Here is a 17346-nt window from a genome sequence, read left to right as displayed (position 1 = left end):
TTAGAACGGAATATATTTTCTGGCTGAATCAATCCTTTATTTAAATACGTGAACAAACGAGTTTAGCTTTTTTATCGCCTTGAAACATTTTTCGATTGTATAATTGTTATCAGTAGCATATAATATCGTGAGGAATATTTCTTCGATAAGTACTCGTTAATCATTGATAAGACTTCAGAAAATACAAGTATATACTTGCATTGTTAGCGTAGAACTTACGTGAAAATAAGAATATTTTGACAATGATTCACTGCAATATTGATCGATGCAAATTATGCAGATAGTTTAGATGTTCAAAACTTGGGGCAAGGTCACGCCTGTCATTCGCACGATCACTTTAAGAATTTACATTCCTCCAAAAGTATCGACTCTCTTTGAATCCCTCCCAAATGAATTCGTATAGGGACATTAGTTGAATATGACAGTCGTGGCAAAGGTTCTTGATAATAAATTCAGCCTGTTATGTTCCGCGTCAAAATATCCCTGGTCATTGTTATTTTAATGATCGAACGAAAATCGAATTGGAAATCGAATACTAGATCCTAGATCGTAGTCATCGTGTGATCCTAGATCGAGGTCGAGGTCAAGAATAGAAATATCTTACACCTTTCTTTTATGACGGTATAGATCGTAAAAGTGCGGTAGTCAAGAAATCTCATCGAAACGTAACGAATCTGTGCGGGAACAATGAATTCGTCAGTTACTGCTCAATTAAGAATCCGTGCCAAGGTGGTTGTGGCCGTTGCTTGACCACAGTCCCGATGACACCGATCGTTGAAATAAGTCTATTCGTAACCAGACAGTCACGTCTACGATCTACCGTTTACCATCCGTACTGTCTCCTACCTACGTCATATGCTTAAAAATATAAGCTACTATTGTACTCGAGAACCTGTGGTATACGTAGACGAATGATGCTGGCTTTTCTGTGAAAGTAGCGTCACATCTGGCGTTACGCATATCGTCACAAAAAAGGTTCCGTATGCACTTTGCATTTATTGCCTGATGACGAACATGTTCAAAGGTCTTTGGACACTGATATGCACGAGGCAGAAGTTACGCTGGATTTTAATTAATAACTTTCACGATAAATAATTTCGGGAATCATTGCCCGTCAAGGTGCAGGGAAATTTGGCGATAAACAACGTTCCAAACATTCACAGAGCATCTTAATATCGATAAGCAGTGAAAGTTATTCACTTATAGAAAGCATGCAGCGGATAATTAAACGTGGATATTCCATGGCGGTAATGTACGTGTTCTCTTTGGTGTACAATGCGAATTAGAGATCGGCCGCTGTTGTAAAATTATAACACTTGGAAACTAGTTGTACTCTTACCTTCCAGTAGTTTTCATTTACGATACGATACACTCATTGTGTAATATTTCTTGATTTCGACAGTTTGAAGGCTGTACGAGTAAAACAAAAGTGAACGTTCGCGGTTCTGATTAAGCATCCAGCTCTTTTATGTGGATCACGCGATCCGTAAAATTATGCACGAATAACGAAGTTGTCTTATTGTTCGTCGAAAATGACAATAAAAAGGGTGATACTATTTTCGAGCAATTCGTTATGGCGAACGATCTAACATCATCGCACGATATTTCTTTTTTTTTCTCAGACGACATTCCGTGTATTTTCGCAATTTTTTCGAAGTACTTACGGCAACCCTTCCCCCTCCGTTTCCCATTCCCCTGGTCTTTCTATGTCCCGGTTACTTCTAATACCGGAAAATTAACGCAAAATTGACAAACTAATTTTATAACGGGACGAGCGAAAACAAGCTCAACGACATCGTAGAAAATTGCTACTGCACTTCGGTATAATGAAATGTGCTGCTTCGACTTGCCTCAAGTTCCATGCCCGAGAATAGACGCTTCGACTAAAAGTAAGTCCATCTCCGATACTTGATCCGATTACGAGGTAAACGGTGAAATTTCTGGAATATGGAAAGTGCAGCGATGTTAACAAACAGTGTTACTAGCCGAGAAGGCCTATAAATCTCTCTGTCTACGTACTATTTTACTCAATTGCGCGTTATTAAAGTTGAAAATGTATATGGGCTTTAAATATTATACATATCTTAGGTGTAGCCTTCGGAAAGCCTTGCCGCGCAGATCGTATTTCATAGTCCGCAAATCTTTTTTTTTATTTCGATAACGACACGATATATCGCGAATAGACTGCACATTTTTATACAAATTTATGTTCTTACGTTTACGTGTAACCTAATTAAAGATTTATTTCACTCCTTTTATATTAACAATGAGTACTTTAGTTTAAATATTTTTTTATATTTTTGCATATTACGTACATTCTGTAAACCCATAAATTCCTACTATAACTCTATTCTTAATCATTTGCGTGTTTATGTCATAGAGTTTTAGGTTAACAAATTTTTATCATATATAGTATTAAGTCGTTTCCTAATTTTTCGTTGCTTTTAGTATTTAAAGAAGGAGTTCTACATACGCAGTCATTAACAAAATTTTAACGTAAGGTATGATCGACCGCTCTACAATTATCGGCCGCCTTTGTAGCAAGAATGAATGGGATGTCAGTCAATCGTCGACAGCCAATGCGACCGTATGCTATGCACATCCGACTATGCATACGTGTCATCTTGTCCGCAAGGTTGCCACTCATGGTGTCCGTATCTTACTTGATTACAACTAAACCGTACACGGTATGTACTCTGAAACCACGTTAGCGTTCTATGAATGAACGTACGTGCATCGTATTATTGGTCGAGGCACGTACATATGTAAAAAGCCAAAAGGAGACAATGAGAGGAAGAAAGGGACAAACGGAGGAAACGGATAACTGGAAGAGCGTACTACCGGTTACTGCTTGATCGTACAAATCAATATATTTATATATCGACGAATTATGTATGCACACTATCGCTTATAAATAATATACCACCATTTGATCAATCTGTAGTAACGACATTTGAATTTTAGTAGAATATACAAATTAATGGGAAATTAATAATTAGAAGCAGCACTTATTACGTTTCTTATGGAGTCACCAGTCTACAAAACTAAATACCTATTTATTAAAAACATAGCAATGATATTTTACTATTTATTGTATATAAATATTACTACACCACATACATATATTTACCACTTAAATATCGTTGCTTGTATTAACATCCGAAGTTCTCCTATCAGTTTAGAAAATCCTTCTTAATCTAATTTCTAATTTAGACAATAAGAAAAATAAATTTATTAATTATATATATTTATTTTGTAAAAAGATAATTTTATAGTTTAACTTATCCGCAATATTACATTCAAACATGCTTCAAACATTTTGTACCCTGTATTGTGATTTTTGACTTTGCACATTTATCAGATTTATTGCTGTATTATACATTTGTCTTAGAATCGTAACAGAATACACAGTGCACCATAATAAACTTGATAGCGATCGTAGAATTGTTGGTTCAAGTTTTGATTCGTGATTAAAATCTGTGATAATTTTCATCGTGCATATTTATTTTGAACTTAACTAGCAACGCTGAAAGACACTTGAAAGTATGAGCTCAATACCTAATTTCATAAGAAACGATGTCTGTGGGAACGAAGTGGAAATTTGATATGTACATAGTGTTGTAACTTTATGCTCGCTATTCTGTTTATGGTATATAGTACACTGCAGGGAAGTATATAGTTCAAGATTTAATATAAAAGTTGCATACAAAATGTACTATAATTTAATTTGCCAAATTACATATTAAACATTTGAACCAGAAGTGAGATGGATACGAAGGTGAAGATCGTGTCCAATATTCTTTTACATGAAATATTTCTCCTGATTCCTTTCTGTGTACATTCGCAAATGCTGTCGGTCAGCAGTTACGAAGTGACATATGCCGGACAATTAATTGAATAAAAGCGAAGTCTGATGCCTCTTGATACTCCGCGTTCTTCGCGTGATTGCTTGAGAGTATCAACGACCTGGAATTCGCGTGAATTGAAGTTAAATGATAAAGCCTTTTCTGGGACACTCTTTGTTAAGTAAACTTGTCACTATCCACAATTTTATATTCGTTTCAAAAAGTGTTTCTTTATCTTTGCAAATGAGATTTACATTATAGAAAAGATATTATTTCGTGATGTTATTTTTGTATAAAGTGCCACTAGGTTGTTTAATATTTATCACGTATATGACCATATTTATAATCGAATCTAAGTGCATTAACATAGAATACTTGAATATACTTTGAAGGCCGTCTTTGGCGGACGTCACTCCACTTCATTCATTCTTTTCTTTACGCGTACTATTTCGTTTACTACTTTAGTGACTTTATAGCGTCCTTTGTATTTTTATCACGACTTCAATTGTCCTTGTTCTACAATACCAATAACGTTCAGAGTTTACATAGTACTCATGCGCAATAGTATATAACGTCGTACATAGTTATCGTGTAAGAAGATTATCTTTTGCCCCTTTTTTAATTTCAATTCGTTGTTTGTAGTTCGTTTCCCCCGATAAAAAATAGTCCGATATTCACTTTCGCGATCGTCGGGTAGGTATGCCCCTGAAAAAACAGATCCAGTTCATCTATTTGTCTATTAGTCTCCTAAAAATGCGTAGCACCAGGCTCGACCTTCTCCCCTAAACGCTTTTAGCTCAGCAGTGAACATCTGCACCTACATCATGTAGCCAACCCTCCAACCGAAAATAGAAACTATTATGATGGAGCATCTGTACTGAAAGTAGAACGAAGAGGAGAAATCTTAGCGAAATATGGGATCAAGCGTATGTCTCTGCCAGAATAAAGAGAACTTGGACAAATTGCCTAAGACACGTGTGTACATAAAATTGAACTGTTTAGAATTTTGAGAAAATAACTTGCGATCGTGAAAGAAGAAGCGTCGTAGCAAATAACCATTTGCTGTCGTACGTAAAATGCGTCAAATCAAATGCGTCGGTGATACATCTCGAAGCAGGAAGGACGAGCAGCAACACATCTACAAGTCATTCACGTACAGGCTTTATCAATAAGGTTAATCGTACCGTGCGGAAGAATGCTCACGATAAGAACCGAAGGAAAAAATGTATACATGTATGTGCATCAAGGACTGCGTATGTAAAAAGAATGCCAGTATAATCGGCATATAATCGGCGCTAATACAACTGGAAAACCGATGATTCACTGAGAACTCGCAGTTACATAAAGAAATAATAGTGAGGAAATTACTGAGCTTTTTGAAAATAACCGCAGTTAGCGGGCTACGAACGAATCCACGAAAACCTATATCTCTGATTTGCGACGTATTATGTAATACGGCAAATACGCGCGCATGCGAAATTCACAAGACAAACAATATCAGAATATTTTATAGAAGTTTGTTCAGAAGCTTTGTTATTCCAATTTGAGTAATTCAAGAGAAGAGTCTGGAATAAGAAAGCTTCTGAATCCAATTGGCGTTGTAACAGAAGGTCAAGGCTGTCTTGAAACGATGCGACACAGGTTCAGACTTCAGCGAGCCGTCGCGACTGCTGTCTTTCCACTTCTCATGTTATACTTAAAATTCAACGCCCTCAGATAACCGATAGTTTGACAAACATGTTCGTGCAATCTGGAAAAAGAAATGCTGATACATATAAATATACATTGATCGTTCTTGTAGATCGCACCTTTTTAATTCATGTTTTTGAATTCTTGTACCAAAGGTCAATCAGTTCAGACGCCGGCGTTTGAAATTCTACGTTTCCGACTGTTTAATATCCAGTCCACTAACATCCGCGATGTATGCATGTATTTGCATATATTACATGTATACATAGTTACAATGTATTATATATTATGATGTTTTACGTCGAGAGGATAATTCTTTTATAAGGTTTTCATACCATGCAAACGTGTCTTTCTTTCACATGTTATGTGTACAAAGTCTTCTACATATATTTAAAAAAAAGCCTGTGCATATATTGACAAATGTAACGAGTGCACGCGAGCATGTGATTATGAGCACCGCTGCTAAGGTGACTACGTTTCATCATTGGGTGTGGGTATATACCGTATGCCGCATGGCATAACCCTATGCTCTATACGCTCGGACGTACGACGTACGACATTAGGAGAAGCTAGAAGAGGGGTAAGGGAAGTCCATGTTGGTCCCTGTCCTGTAGCTGCAACGTTGGTGTTTGAATATCCCGTTTCCAATAGTTTCCAGTATGCAACCAGTGGAGTTTGATCGAGGAATGTTCCCAATCTGAATGTACCCAACCTGATTGAAGAACTTACATAACGGACGATTATAGATAGTTTTTTTAAAAATCGTAATCGCAAATATAGCTTTTTTTAATCTGCCGCTTTTCCGCGTTTTCCGATCAGTCATTGGTACATCGAATAGGTCAAGAATTATTGATATGGTGAACCTGAAAAGCATAGGAAGTTGCAAAATGCCGTACGATTAGCGGTTCTGTTTACATTAGCAAATCGTACGAAGCATGCAATCGTGCTGCTTTAACGATTATATCGCTTCCAGTGACTAATTCTTCGAGGAAGACCCACAGGTGCAATTGGACGAAGCTTCAGCGGAACTCTTGGCTATTTTTCTGCTTACTTGATTGATCGTTCTGTGGTTGCTCGTAGTCGTTACAGGCACTTAGATTTTCCATATTATGCAAAGGAAAGACTAAAATTCAAACTATGAATAATAACTAATTATACAAAAAATGAAAAAGAAAAAACCTGTACACGTCGTTACTACATGATAAATCATAATATAGTAAAATTCTCTTGCAGTGTTTATGGGCTCGACGCCAGCATCTCACATAAAGTTGCTGCCAGTACTAACAATAAACGAATAATTTTCGTTTCCTTAGAAATAAACATATTCTTCCGTTTCGTCAGTGAATTACAGAAACCATAATTATTTCCATTCCTTCTTTTCTTGTAATTAGTTCATGTTTGTCTTATATTCGGAGAATCGCATATTGAACTCTACATAGAGTTTATAATGTAGATAGAGCATACATTTTATTTCTTTGGGTTAGGAGTAAACGGGAAAAGCATCTGCCGCAACTCGGTATGTGGGTATTTCGTAACGCCTAATGAAGATGAGTACATCTTATTGCTGAACTACGAATTAAAATAATACGCGGCAAATTGGATGAATGATACTCGGTGAAAACTAGTGAAAAGTGAAATCATCTTGCGCCTCAAGTAGCCTAGCTTGACGATTGTCAAACAATCGATGACAGTTAGTCGTATGTATTACTCTTCACTTTTATGTACGGTTAGAAAGCGTATAAAATTACAGGAAGCATCGACTATTCGCTTTTACTATAAAGATTCGCGGATATTCGCTTCGTTGTAAAAATACGTAGGTGTAAAGAAGAAGATTATACATTTTATTATAACAAAAAATTAATAATCGCGTATAAAGTTCATGATATAAAGTTCATTTACATTTACGATAAAAGATATAATTATGAGAGATTGTACATATTAGCGTTATAGAATATTAATTTTGCTCGTGTAACATAATGTTCTTTTGGTCGCGTACATATTTGAAATAAAATATGATTATTGTTATACAAACAAGCAAATTAATGGCCAAATGATATAAATAATTATCGCGATGTAAGATAAATGTGTATGGCCTTTGCATCTTTGTCATTGCACGTGTAAAAAGAACAGCGTCTGTGTCTCATAGGTAATTTAAATGGAAGATTTAATGCTTGTTTATATACATACGTTGGTATGCAGATACATCTGGAGCACGAATTCCTAATGTTTCCGATGCCGGTCTCCAGCTTAGTACATAGAGTACGGCTGCACTTACGGTTGTACGACCTTTCCTATTCCAGCTCTCAACCCGCCACTGCCAACCTAAACCCAGTCGTTCACTAAACCCCATGTAAAACATAATAAACGCAGTCATCGATAGCTTATTATTCAGGTATTAATGAATCTTTATTTCTAATTGTCTGGAGTATAGATAATTATTTACGTATGGGTATTCTTTGACAACGATCCAAGCAAAATGATTTGAAATGTATTTAATTATCGTAGAATTTATACGTATTTGTTATTTCGATCTGATATTTTTGATACGGGAAACTCATACAGCATTGTTATCATAACTGCAAGTGCGTCGATGTAAATAGAAACATACTGATATTGTCAGACTGGCTACAGTATCAACAAAATACACATACACAGCATTCATAATTGTATACGTGCACATGTGCGTTCAGGGGCGAATAGGTTCGAAATCTCTTGATCACTTTCGTTTAAATTCATTCGAAATATAATATTATTTCAAATAATTAAGAGAGATGGAAATTTGAAACATCTATAACCGATTTGTACTAAAAAATAGGTTATATAGATAGATTTAATTTTTCATAACTTATAATTTTATTTGAAATCTTACTCTTTATCTCTTGTAAATCACGATCCAATTTCTTTTGTAACAAAGAAAGATGGTATTATGTGATATAAAATTACTAAAGATACTTAAAAGTAATAGAAATAAACTCAGATTGTATTCAATTTCAAACAATGATAATTAGGTTTATAGCAATTATTATCAAGTACAGGGTTCTCTCATATCGCGAAGCGTTACTACGTAATGGCCACCTGGACTTTGCATCTCTTTCGTTGGCAGCAGTGTGCAGAGTAGTATTCAGTGCGTCGTCGTGCGAAAAGTAGTCGAGCTTGGCGACGTCGCCTTTTGCGTTGGCACGGAGATTCGGTTCGTGCATGTTTTTGGTTGCAGTCCGGAACCCGAAAAAAAACCCGCGTAGAGTATTCGTCTCTGTGTTTGTTGCAATTCGCTAGGATAAAAACGAAAGTGATGAAGTGTGATTCTGTGCGCGAACATATAGGGCGTAGCCACGCATTGTGCAAAATCGGCTGAAAACGAATGACGACAAGGCGGTGCGTGACAGTCTGAATCTGCCATTGGAAAGGATATCTTGTTGTCTTTTTCGCACCTAGTGGCATTTTGCGTACTCGCGGGGTTCGCTGCATCATCGTCATCCTTTCTTTTTCTCTTTCTCTTTCTCCTACCATTTCCTCTAGCTCCTTGTTCTGTATACTATTCAATCGTAGTCTATCATACGCGCTACACAGACAAAATTGAAGACGTCCACGCATGGTGCAGTCCCAATCGCAACACAGTTCTGAATTCAAGTACGAGGTAAGTTGTATTGACATTCCGTTTATTATCATTCGACACTGTATCGTTCTATATAAAAGAATAAGGATTAGTAGGTACAATTGATTGAATCGTGTAGCGATACGAATAAGGGAGAGATACAATATCTATGGGGGTGTGGATCTAACGGGTGTCAATATTGAGGCAGTGGTTGATTTCTATGCTTCTGGCACACCCATCGCTGCACCACTGCTGGCTAGTGAGTGAATACGAACCGAGCGGAAGGACGAGTCCCTGAGTAAAAGAGGGAGAGTAAAAAGCCGGCATACAGCAGCTTATACTTCGCTCTATTTTCCTCCTTATTGAATTATTCCTCTCCCAGGGATTTCACTCGGCTGGTCTCCTCACCGATTAATCTCGCGGGAAAGAAACCTGGTTTCGTATGATTTCAATTTGCGATAAATACAAAACTGTTCACGCATAGAAAGCAATCTTTAAACACAATCTTCGTTTCGATGTTATTTCTTCTTACGTTGTTAAAAAAGAATACTTTCGCCTTTTTTGAATCGCGAAACGGAAAAAGGAAAGACGACGGAAAAATAAATGGAAATATATCGTAGGTACGTAAGAAGTGTACGTACGGAGTAGGGAGCAAAATTCTGACGTACGCTTTGTTCCGAGTGGCATTCGACTTTCTCGTACCTAGCACGAGTTTCACGCTCCTGTCACGGTGCCGCCTTGCGTGGTTGATCGTCGTTCTGCATTTCTAAAAGATGACTCTTTTTATTTTTTCTTCTTTTCTCATGAAATTTCAGATTCATCGTATTTACGATGAGATCATTGAAAACATATGTTTGCCGTTGGATTTCCGTTACAAAACACACAGTTATTAATTTATAGGCGAGATTACAAGCTTTACAGTTTCGAGGCAATGTCGTTTGTAGCAGAGATAATAAACAAGTCACGGAATTTTAGATATCAAGATATATATATATATATATATATGCAGTGAAGTTATACAATTTTATTCTTTCTACGAATAAAACTTAAATGAAAAGACAAGATACAATCGTAAGACGATTACAACTAGTACGATTGACTTTTTAAATGCGAGTGTTTAAACGATATATTATTGTTTACCTCCTATTTTATATACAATCAATTTTTCCATTATACATGGCAATCGATACATTATTCATTAACTGATCCATTAATTACGCATTTTAATCTCTATCTAAGATATGAATTTCTTTATCGTATTTTGCTTTATATTCATCGTCCTTAACACCTGCGCTCCGACTCGAATCGTATGATGATTTTGATTTATTATCGTTAAATAATGAACATGAAAAATAATATGTAATCTCCGATTGTATATCTCAAAAATTATATCTTTTATCTCTGATCAGTCGATTGTTTAGTAATTCCCATCAATTAATTCGCGTATGTTTTGTATATAAATATTTTCCTAATATGAGAGAATTCGCCTCAACGATTCGTTGTATGTATATCATTCTCCGTAGGTGGACGATCAACATGAACAGCAGATGACTGTTAGCCGAGCTGATGCTCGTTCAACTTTAATATGAGTGAAGTAGTGGCTGTAACACCTAGTGGTGGATCGACACGCCAGGAAAGCGTGGCACACATCAAAAGACATAAATTAGCCAACTGTAATGTTCCTCTCGTGCACGGACGATCAAATCCGTCGATCAACACCCGTAATAGGCTGACCACGCATCAACGAAATCACAGTTTGGACTTTAGGTATGTAAATGAAAGCAGCCGTCTAAGTATGTTGTATATGTTTCCGGAGAATATTTATAGTCTGATAACGTGATTCTTTGGCTTCGGTTATCTACGTACATAGACCATCCTCGTGTTTATAAATGTATAGAGTTGTACATAATTAATGCAAATATTGTATAAATTTGGTCAAAAAGTTCGTCTATCGATAATCGTAGAATTCAATTATATCTAATGATGTCAATTACTAATAAACTTTAATGTTTTAATATCTTTACATCAGTATAAGAGCACATTAAATTGCTTTAAAATTGCTATACGCGAATTTTAGATATTGGTTTGTCTATGTAATTACAGTAGCTACAAAAAGTATTTGGACATATATATCCTTATCTTCTAACGAAACGTTTTTCTTATCAGGTTCTACATTACATTTTCACAGTATCAAATTTTTGTAGTCGTACAAAATTCTCGAGAGTGCTACTAAACGATACGAGATTTAATATACACTTGGACGTAATTACTTAGCATTATTATTCTTATTATTTAATATTTATTATACTTAATCCTTGCCTATCAGCGTAATTAATTAGTATTTAAATACTATAATAAATTCAATGGTGTGTAAATACTTTCTGTAGCCACCGTATATAACCGATAGAATTGCAATTTAGGTCGCTAGAAGCTTTACGATTAAACCCGGCTGATCGCCGCGCGTTGATTCGAAAATTCATTTGACTGCATACACTGTGTTTGCAGGTCAATGGGTATTTTATTGCCGCCGGTACCACAGGCGAACACGACCACGCTGACGCATCATCATAGAAATCGAAGTCTTGACTCCGCGCTGCAGCGTATCCCGGAAGTGGACGTGACACCGAGTCCAGAATGCGAGACAACGCCGGCCCCCGTAACTAAAGCGGCCGCGGTACCGGTGTGCAAAGCGCGCAGCCGGGAACGCGAGGATTTAGCCAGCCTCGGATCCGACGATTCGGGTATACTTTGCGGTTCCGATAGCGGTTCCAGCGACGCAACGAACGCTGCCACCAGAGAATCGAGCGTCGACCACCTGCATAGTCGTGAGAGCCTCGATTCCTCGTTATCCCAGCCAGGTGACATGGATAGCGTGGATGCAGTGGATGCGATGGACGGCGAAGAAAGTAGTACTCCAGTCTCAGTCTCAGTGTCGGTGTCGGTGCCAGTGTCACCTGTGGAACTGGTGCACTTGAGTGAACCTTCTTCGAAAAAGGGTGGTGATTGTAGTAGTAGTGGTAGTGAGCCGCATAAACACGAGAATACGAGCAGTGGTGATCATGGTTCGCAGGAACCGCGCTCCAATAACGTCTGTACGGTCAAAGAACTCGAGGGTCATGAATACGCGCACGACGAACAACGACGCACCACCGATATGGGTGTGACGGTTGACACGCGAGACTTCCAAAATTCCATGGAAGTCTCGCCAGTGAACGATAAACAGAGTGAACTGGCCGGCGCAGCTATGACTTTGTGTTGCGGGACCGCTGTGCAATCCGAAACTAGCGAGGCAGCTGTGAAAAAGCAGACTGGTGTCGTTTGCCGGAGGCAAGAGACGGTACAACCGAAACCATCCGAAGGTTGTTTGCTCAGATTATTCGAAAGCCAGATTTTCGACATGTCCATGGCGATCTCTTATCTTTTCAATTCTAAAGAACCTGGCGTTCAGAGTTACCTTGGTAAGCATTGATGCCAGTTTTATATGCGTTAATTTCATGTAACTAATTCGATTTATTATTTCGTATTATCAAGGTTGGTTTCAGTATTCCATTGATGTGGAGATAAATTGAGTAGTCCACAATATTTAAAAATATTTGTTTTTAATAATAGTAAATAGTAGTTTAGTAGTAGTAGTAACAACAAAAGTATTTGTTCTGTAAATGACGAAATACATGTATAAAATTTTCTAGGTAACAAGATGTTCAGTTTCCCAGATAATGATGTGGACTTCTACTTGCCACAGTTAGTTGTGATGTATATACAACTTCATGATGTTACAGAAGTTCTTTATCCATATCTTGTCCATAGGTAAGTATATTTTGGTAAAAGAAGATAATAGATTGAAAAATTTCTATAAATAATGCATAAATTATTGTACTTTATTTATTTATTAGGTGTAGACAGTCGGCTGATTTTTCGTTAAAATGTGCCTGGCTATTAGATGCATACAGTTCTGATGCTCATTTGCCATCCAAAAAGAAATCTCATGGGACCAAATTAAAAAATCTTATTCTCTCAGATGAACTCAGGTAGGAAACAAATAATAAAAAGAAATACGAAGATACGTTATGAATAATATAAAAACATATCTTTTATATTTATTTTTTGGTATGAAATATTAGGCCAAAAGGAAATGAGAATAAAAAACGTGTAACTGGATTACAAGCTCCCGCACCGCCACCACTGACTCCGATGCAAAGCATTACATCACCTAATAAAAAGACACACCAAAGATCTCAATCTGATGCCACTGGATTATTTCAAACTTTACGTCGTAGCCATTCCGGTATGCGAATTATATAAATTAACGTTCTATTTTATTCCGAAATAGTAAAAATAGAAGTAGCAAATTTTATGTGATGACAAATTTCACCACATACTTGCAATTTATTTTAAGGTACAATAAATAAAGTAAGTCTTGGGGACCTGAGCTCTGGTCGAGCATTTGATAATGGTTGTACCTGTTTTTATTCCTGCCAAGGTGTGGTAAATGATTTACGAGGACAAAAGACCGACTGTTTTTGCAATGTAATTGGATGATTTATGAAATATTTAGATCTTTTTTATTTTTATAGACCTTTATATTATAATTTTTTTTATAAAAAAAATATAAAAAAGATTATAAAATCTCAATTTTGTACTTTATCTTTATATATATATAATATTTAGATCTTATTTATGCAAACTTAATTAAAGTATAACTTCGTATTTGTAGGCGCCACGTCTTGCTCCAGAACTTGAATTTATACAAGCATTAATATCTATTGGTAAATTACTTGGAACTATTCCAACAAAGGAAAGTAAAACCGTTCAATTAATAGCAGAGCTTAATACTCTCAATTTGAACCTTCCTGCAAGGGTGTGGCTTCCTTTGCACAGTTCAATACCGCATCATATCGTACGAGTGCCACCACAATACGCTGCTGTCCTTAATAGCAAGGATAAGGTGAAGAATTTCGAAAATCTAAATATTTGTTCAAATCGTAACTAGTGATTTCTTTTTATGAATGTATATTAACATGTCTTAAAACACGTAGGCACCATACATAATTTATGTTGAAGTGTTAGAAGTAGAAGATATTTATACATCACCTGTACCGACAAAAATAGTGGGATGTTCATTGAGGCATACTAAATCTGAAGAAAATTTGACTGGAGGCGAACAGTCTAATGTAATGGGTTCATCAAACATATCCACTTCAGAAACGCAACAAAACATGCCACCAATTAGACAAACTCCGGTTAAAAATATTTCTCCATATTCGGTTAGAAGTACGGAAGTTGCATTTAATTTTCCTGATGATGATCCTAACGATTGTTGGAGTCAAGAAGATGATGAAATCACACAACAGGTATTTGTTTATATCATAAATTTGTTATTCCTCTTCCAATCTAAGAAAATATAAATTTACAATAATTTTATTCTTCCATACAGTATTTACAACTTCGAAAACCAAAAGATAGAGATACAATATCTCAGTTAAGTCAAGAATCATCTGATAGTAAAGAACCAATATTTGTACCTGGTGATATAAAGAGGCGGTTAAGTGAAATGGCTGCTACGCCTAGTGCAACGTTTAATCATGATCCGGAAGATCCATCGGCGGCTGTTTTGAAAGAACCATGGGAACTAAAACAACGTCGCATAAGATCTTCCAGTCCATATGGCCATTTGGCATCTTGGAGGCTCCTTGCTGTTATCGTAAAATGTGGCGATGATCTTCGGCAAGAACTTCTTGCTTCACAGTTACTCTCAATGTTACAAAAAATTTGGCAAGATGAGCAGGTGCCTCTCTGGGTGCGGCCATACAAGTATGAACGACTTTATTATCGCGTATATTTTAACATCTTATTATAGAACAATTTGTTAAATATGAAATTTGATCTTACAGAATTTTGTGCTTATCAAATGATAGTGGCTTAATCGAGCCAATTTTAAATACTGTATCACTTCACCAGGTGAAAAAGCAGTGCCAATTAACGCTTAATCAATATTTTGAACGAGAATTTGGTCCATCTACGTCAGATACATTTATTATCGCGCAAAGAAACTTTATTCAAAGTTGTGCGGCGTATTGTCTTGTCTGTTATCTCATTCAGGTTAAAGATCGTCATAACGGAAATATTTTACTTCATAGTGATGGACACTTAATACATATAGATTTTGGATTTATTCTTTCGACTTCGCCAAGAAACTTAGGATTTGAGACTAGTCCGTTCAAATTAACTCCAGAATTTGTGGAAGTGATGGGCGGAAGCCAATCTAAACAATTTCAAGAATTCAAAACTTTAATTCTACAAGGATTAATTGCAGCACGGAAGCATATGGAAAAAATTGTAAATCTAGTGGAAATAATGTTATCAGGTAAAATTTTATGCATGAAGTTTAATGTAATAGTTCAACAACTATTTATTTACTTATTATTTCCTATTATAGGATCGCAACTCCCATGTTTCCGTAGTGGTGGAGCAGCAACGGTTCAAGGACTGAAAAACAGATTCCATCTTACATTAACGGAAGATCAATTACGTCGGCATGTGGAGGATTTAGTCGAAGCCAGTATCCATTCGTGGTCTACTAAATTATATGATCGATATCAATATTTCGCAAATGGCACCCTTTAATAATAATATTGAATTCTATGGCAAGCATAATGATTTTTACAAGAATGCGAAAAAAACTTAAGTTAGTACTTCTTATGTGGTACTTCTTCCAGAAATGTTTAAACTTTATAGCATTCCTTATGCACAAATTATCTTTGAAGTTAATTGTTCGATTACATACAAGTATGATCGATAAATGGGAAATGCTATTTAAAAAAAAAATAGATTTATTCCAAATATATGTAGAATAAGCTAATTTCAGTAGATTAATTTTACTTGCTCTTGAATTATTCCTTAGTTTCTTAAAAGATACTATAATAATTACCTTTTATAGAAATTTGTACAAATATCGCGTTTATTAATAATTAAGAATAATTTGTGAAAAAATATTGTTTACAAAAATTTTATGCATTATACCTGTAAAAAAGAATAGCAAATGAAACAGGGAATAATTTATGAAATTTTAATTGTTATGTTAAGTAATATTAGATATGTATAATTGGTTTTGTTATATACATTAAAATGACTATGTATGCCTTATTGGCAACTACAAGTTAACTATCGTCGGTGCAGATTTTGTAACGTTGACTGAATGTTGGACTGCTAGATCGTTATAGCCTATAACAGCGTAATTTGTTAAAGGTGCCTTATTTGTAGAAAATGGCGGGACGATCAAATCCGAACACAGTGAAGTGACTACGTGCGTTGATCTACTGACAAAACTGATCTATTATAAAAAGGACAATCTATAGTTTGTACATAAATACATTGCGTGAAATTTTGTCGAATTCCTTTCGTAGTTAATTTTCGGCAATAAGTAATCCCACCACGATGATGAATTATAGGATGTTTAAGATTCTTGCGGAGTCGTCGAGTGAAAGAAGCATGTACACAAGCTCAGATATTAGCAGGAGACGAATACTCAAAATATTTCCTACTTCATAGATTACTACTACTATAAATACATTTATTTGTAATGATATGCTAAGGATAACTATATAGTAAAAGTTAAGGATCACATTTGAAAGTTTTTACATGTTCTTATTACACACATACGTTAATAGTGATAATGCGAAATATCTTAGTTGTGTGAAGATAGTTATTTAATAGTATTTCTGCGTTGCATATGTTCGTTTAAGTAAGTAAATTATAAAGTAAAGAGGTATTGTACATAAAGTGACAAATTTTATCACTTATCAGTTAAGATTAATTGAGAATGAATGTTCGAAGTAAAATCAAAGTCATAGCGAGCCAGCCCATGTATAAAACCTGGGCCCTCTGACTTCCAAGTGTCTTAACTCTCTTTTTTCTGTCGTAACCGTCTCATGATAGAAAGGTGGATCAGAGATTAAGAATAATTGATATTGCATAATGCTCAATACATTGCATTTTAATATTGTACATTTACGTAATATCCATGCGCTAATTTTTGTTGAATATTTAGTGCAATTCTGTTGTTTACTATAAGCAATTGTAAATGTTATCAAGTTTTTTCATTGATTTCATACAATAAATTCTACATTTTCTGTACAATTTGAAATATTAATATCTCTGATTTGCCTTGTTCTTTCGCCACCAATTACGAGCTACTGATAATATCAATTATTAAATAAA

The 17346-nt window shown here is 35.7% G+C and overlaps 1 protein-coding gene and 2 long non-coding RNA genes across 3 annotated transcripts; 2 read left to right on the top strand and 1 right to left on the bottom strand.

Annotated features, from left to right (window-relative positions):
• Positions 1-13: 13 nt before the first annotated feature.
• On the bottom strand, positions 14-2604 carry LOC110119772. The gene is made up of 2 exons (XR_002308268.2): positions 2474-2604; positions 14-1940 (listed from the first exon to the last, which is right to left on the bottom strand). It is a non-coding gene; the product is annotated as an uncharacterized LOC110119772 (long non-coding RNA).
• LOC125386088 lies at positions 1813-2995 on the top strand. The gene is made up of 2 exons (XR_007225939.1): positions 1813-1889; positions 2449-2995. It is a non-coding gene; the product is annotated as an uncharacterized LOC125386088 (long non-coding RNA).
• Positions 2996-8641: 5646 nt separating this feature from the next.
• Positions 8642-17265, top strand: LOC100649551 (phosphatidylinositol 4-kinase beta). Its single transcript, XM_012315184.3, has 12 exons — positions 8642-9171; positions 10653-10896; positions 11635-12587; positions 12819-12936; positions 13023-13157; positions 13251-13414; positions 13526-13656; positions 13844-14074; positions 14166-14480; positions 14564-14940; positions 15021-15493; positions 15566-17265. The coding sequence occupies exons 2-12, from the start codon at positions 10715-10717 to the stop codon at positions 15751-15753; spliced, it is 3267 nt and encodes a 1088-aa protein (XP_012170574.1). The 5' UTR covers positions 8642-9171; positions 10653-10714; the 3' UTR covers positions 15754-17265.
• The last annotated feature ends 81 nt before the right edge of the window (positions 17266-17346 follow it).

Source organism: Bombus terrestris, chromosome 12, assembly GCF_910591885.1.
Source record: "Bombus terrestris chromosome 12, iyBomTerr1.2, whole genome shotgun sequence".
Lineage (NCBI taxonomy): Eukaryota > Metazoa > Arthropoda > Insecta > Hymenoptera > Apidae > Bombus > Bombus terrestris.
Note: the sequence above shows the minus strand (reverse complement) of the source record. Positions and strands in the feature narration are given on the sequence as shown.

Coding starts and splice junctions, on each gene's coding strand:
- LOC100649551 (XM_012315184.3), top strand. CDS start 10,715: ATGAGTGAAGTAGTGGCTGTAACACCTAGTGGTGGATCGACACGCCAG. Junction 12,937..13,022: donor TATCCATATCTTGTCCATAG/GTAAGTATATTT, acceptor TTTATTTATTAG/GTGTAGACAGTCGGCTGATT. Junction 13,415..13,525: donor TTTACGTCGTAGCCATTCCG/GTATGCGAATTA, acceptor ATTTATTTTAAG/GTACAATAAATAAAGTAAGT.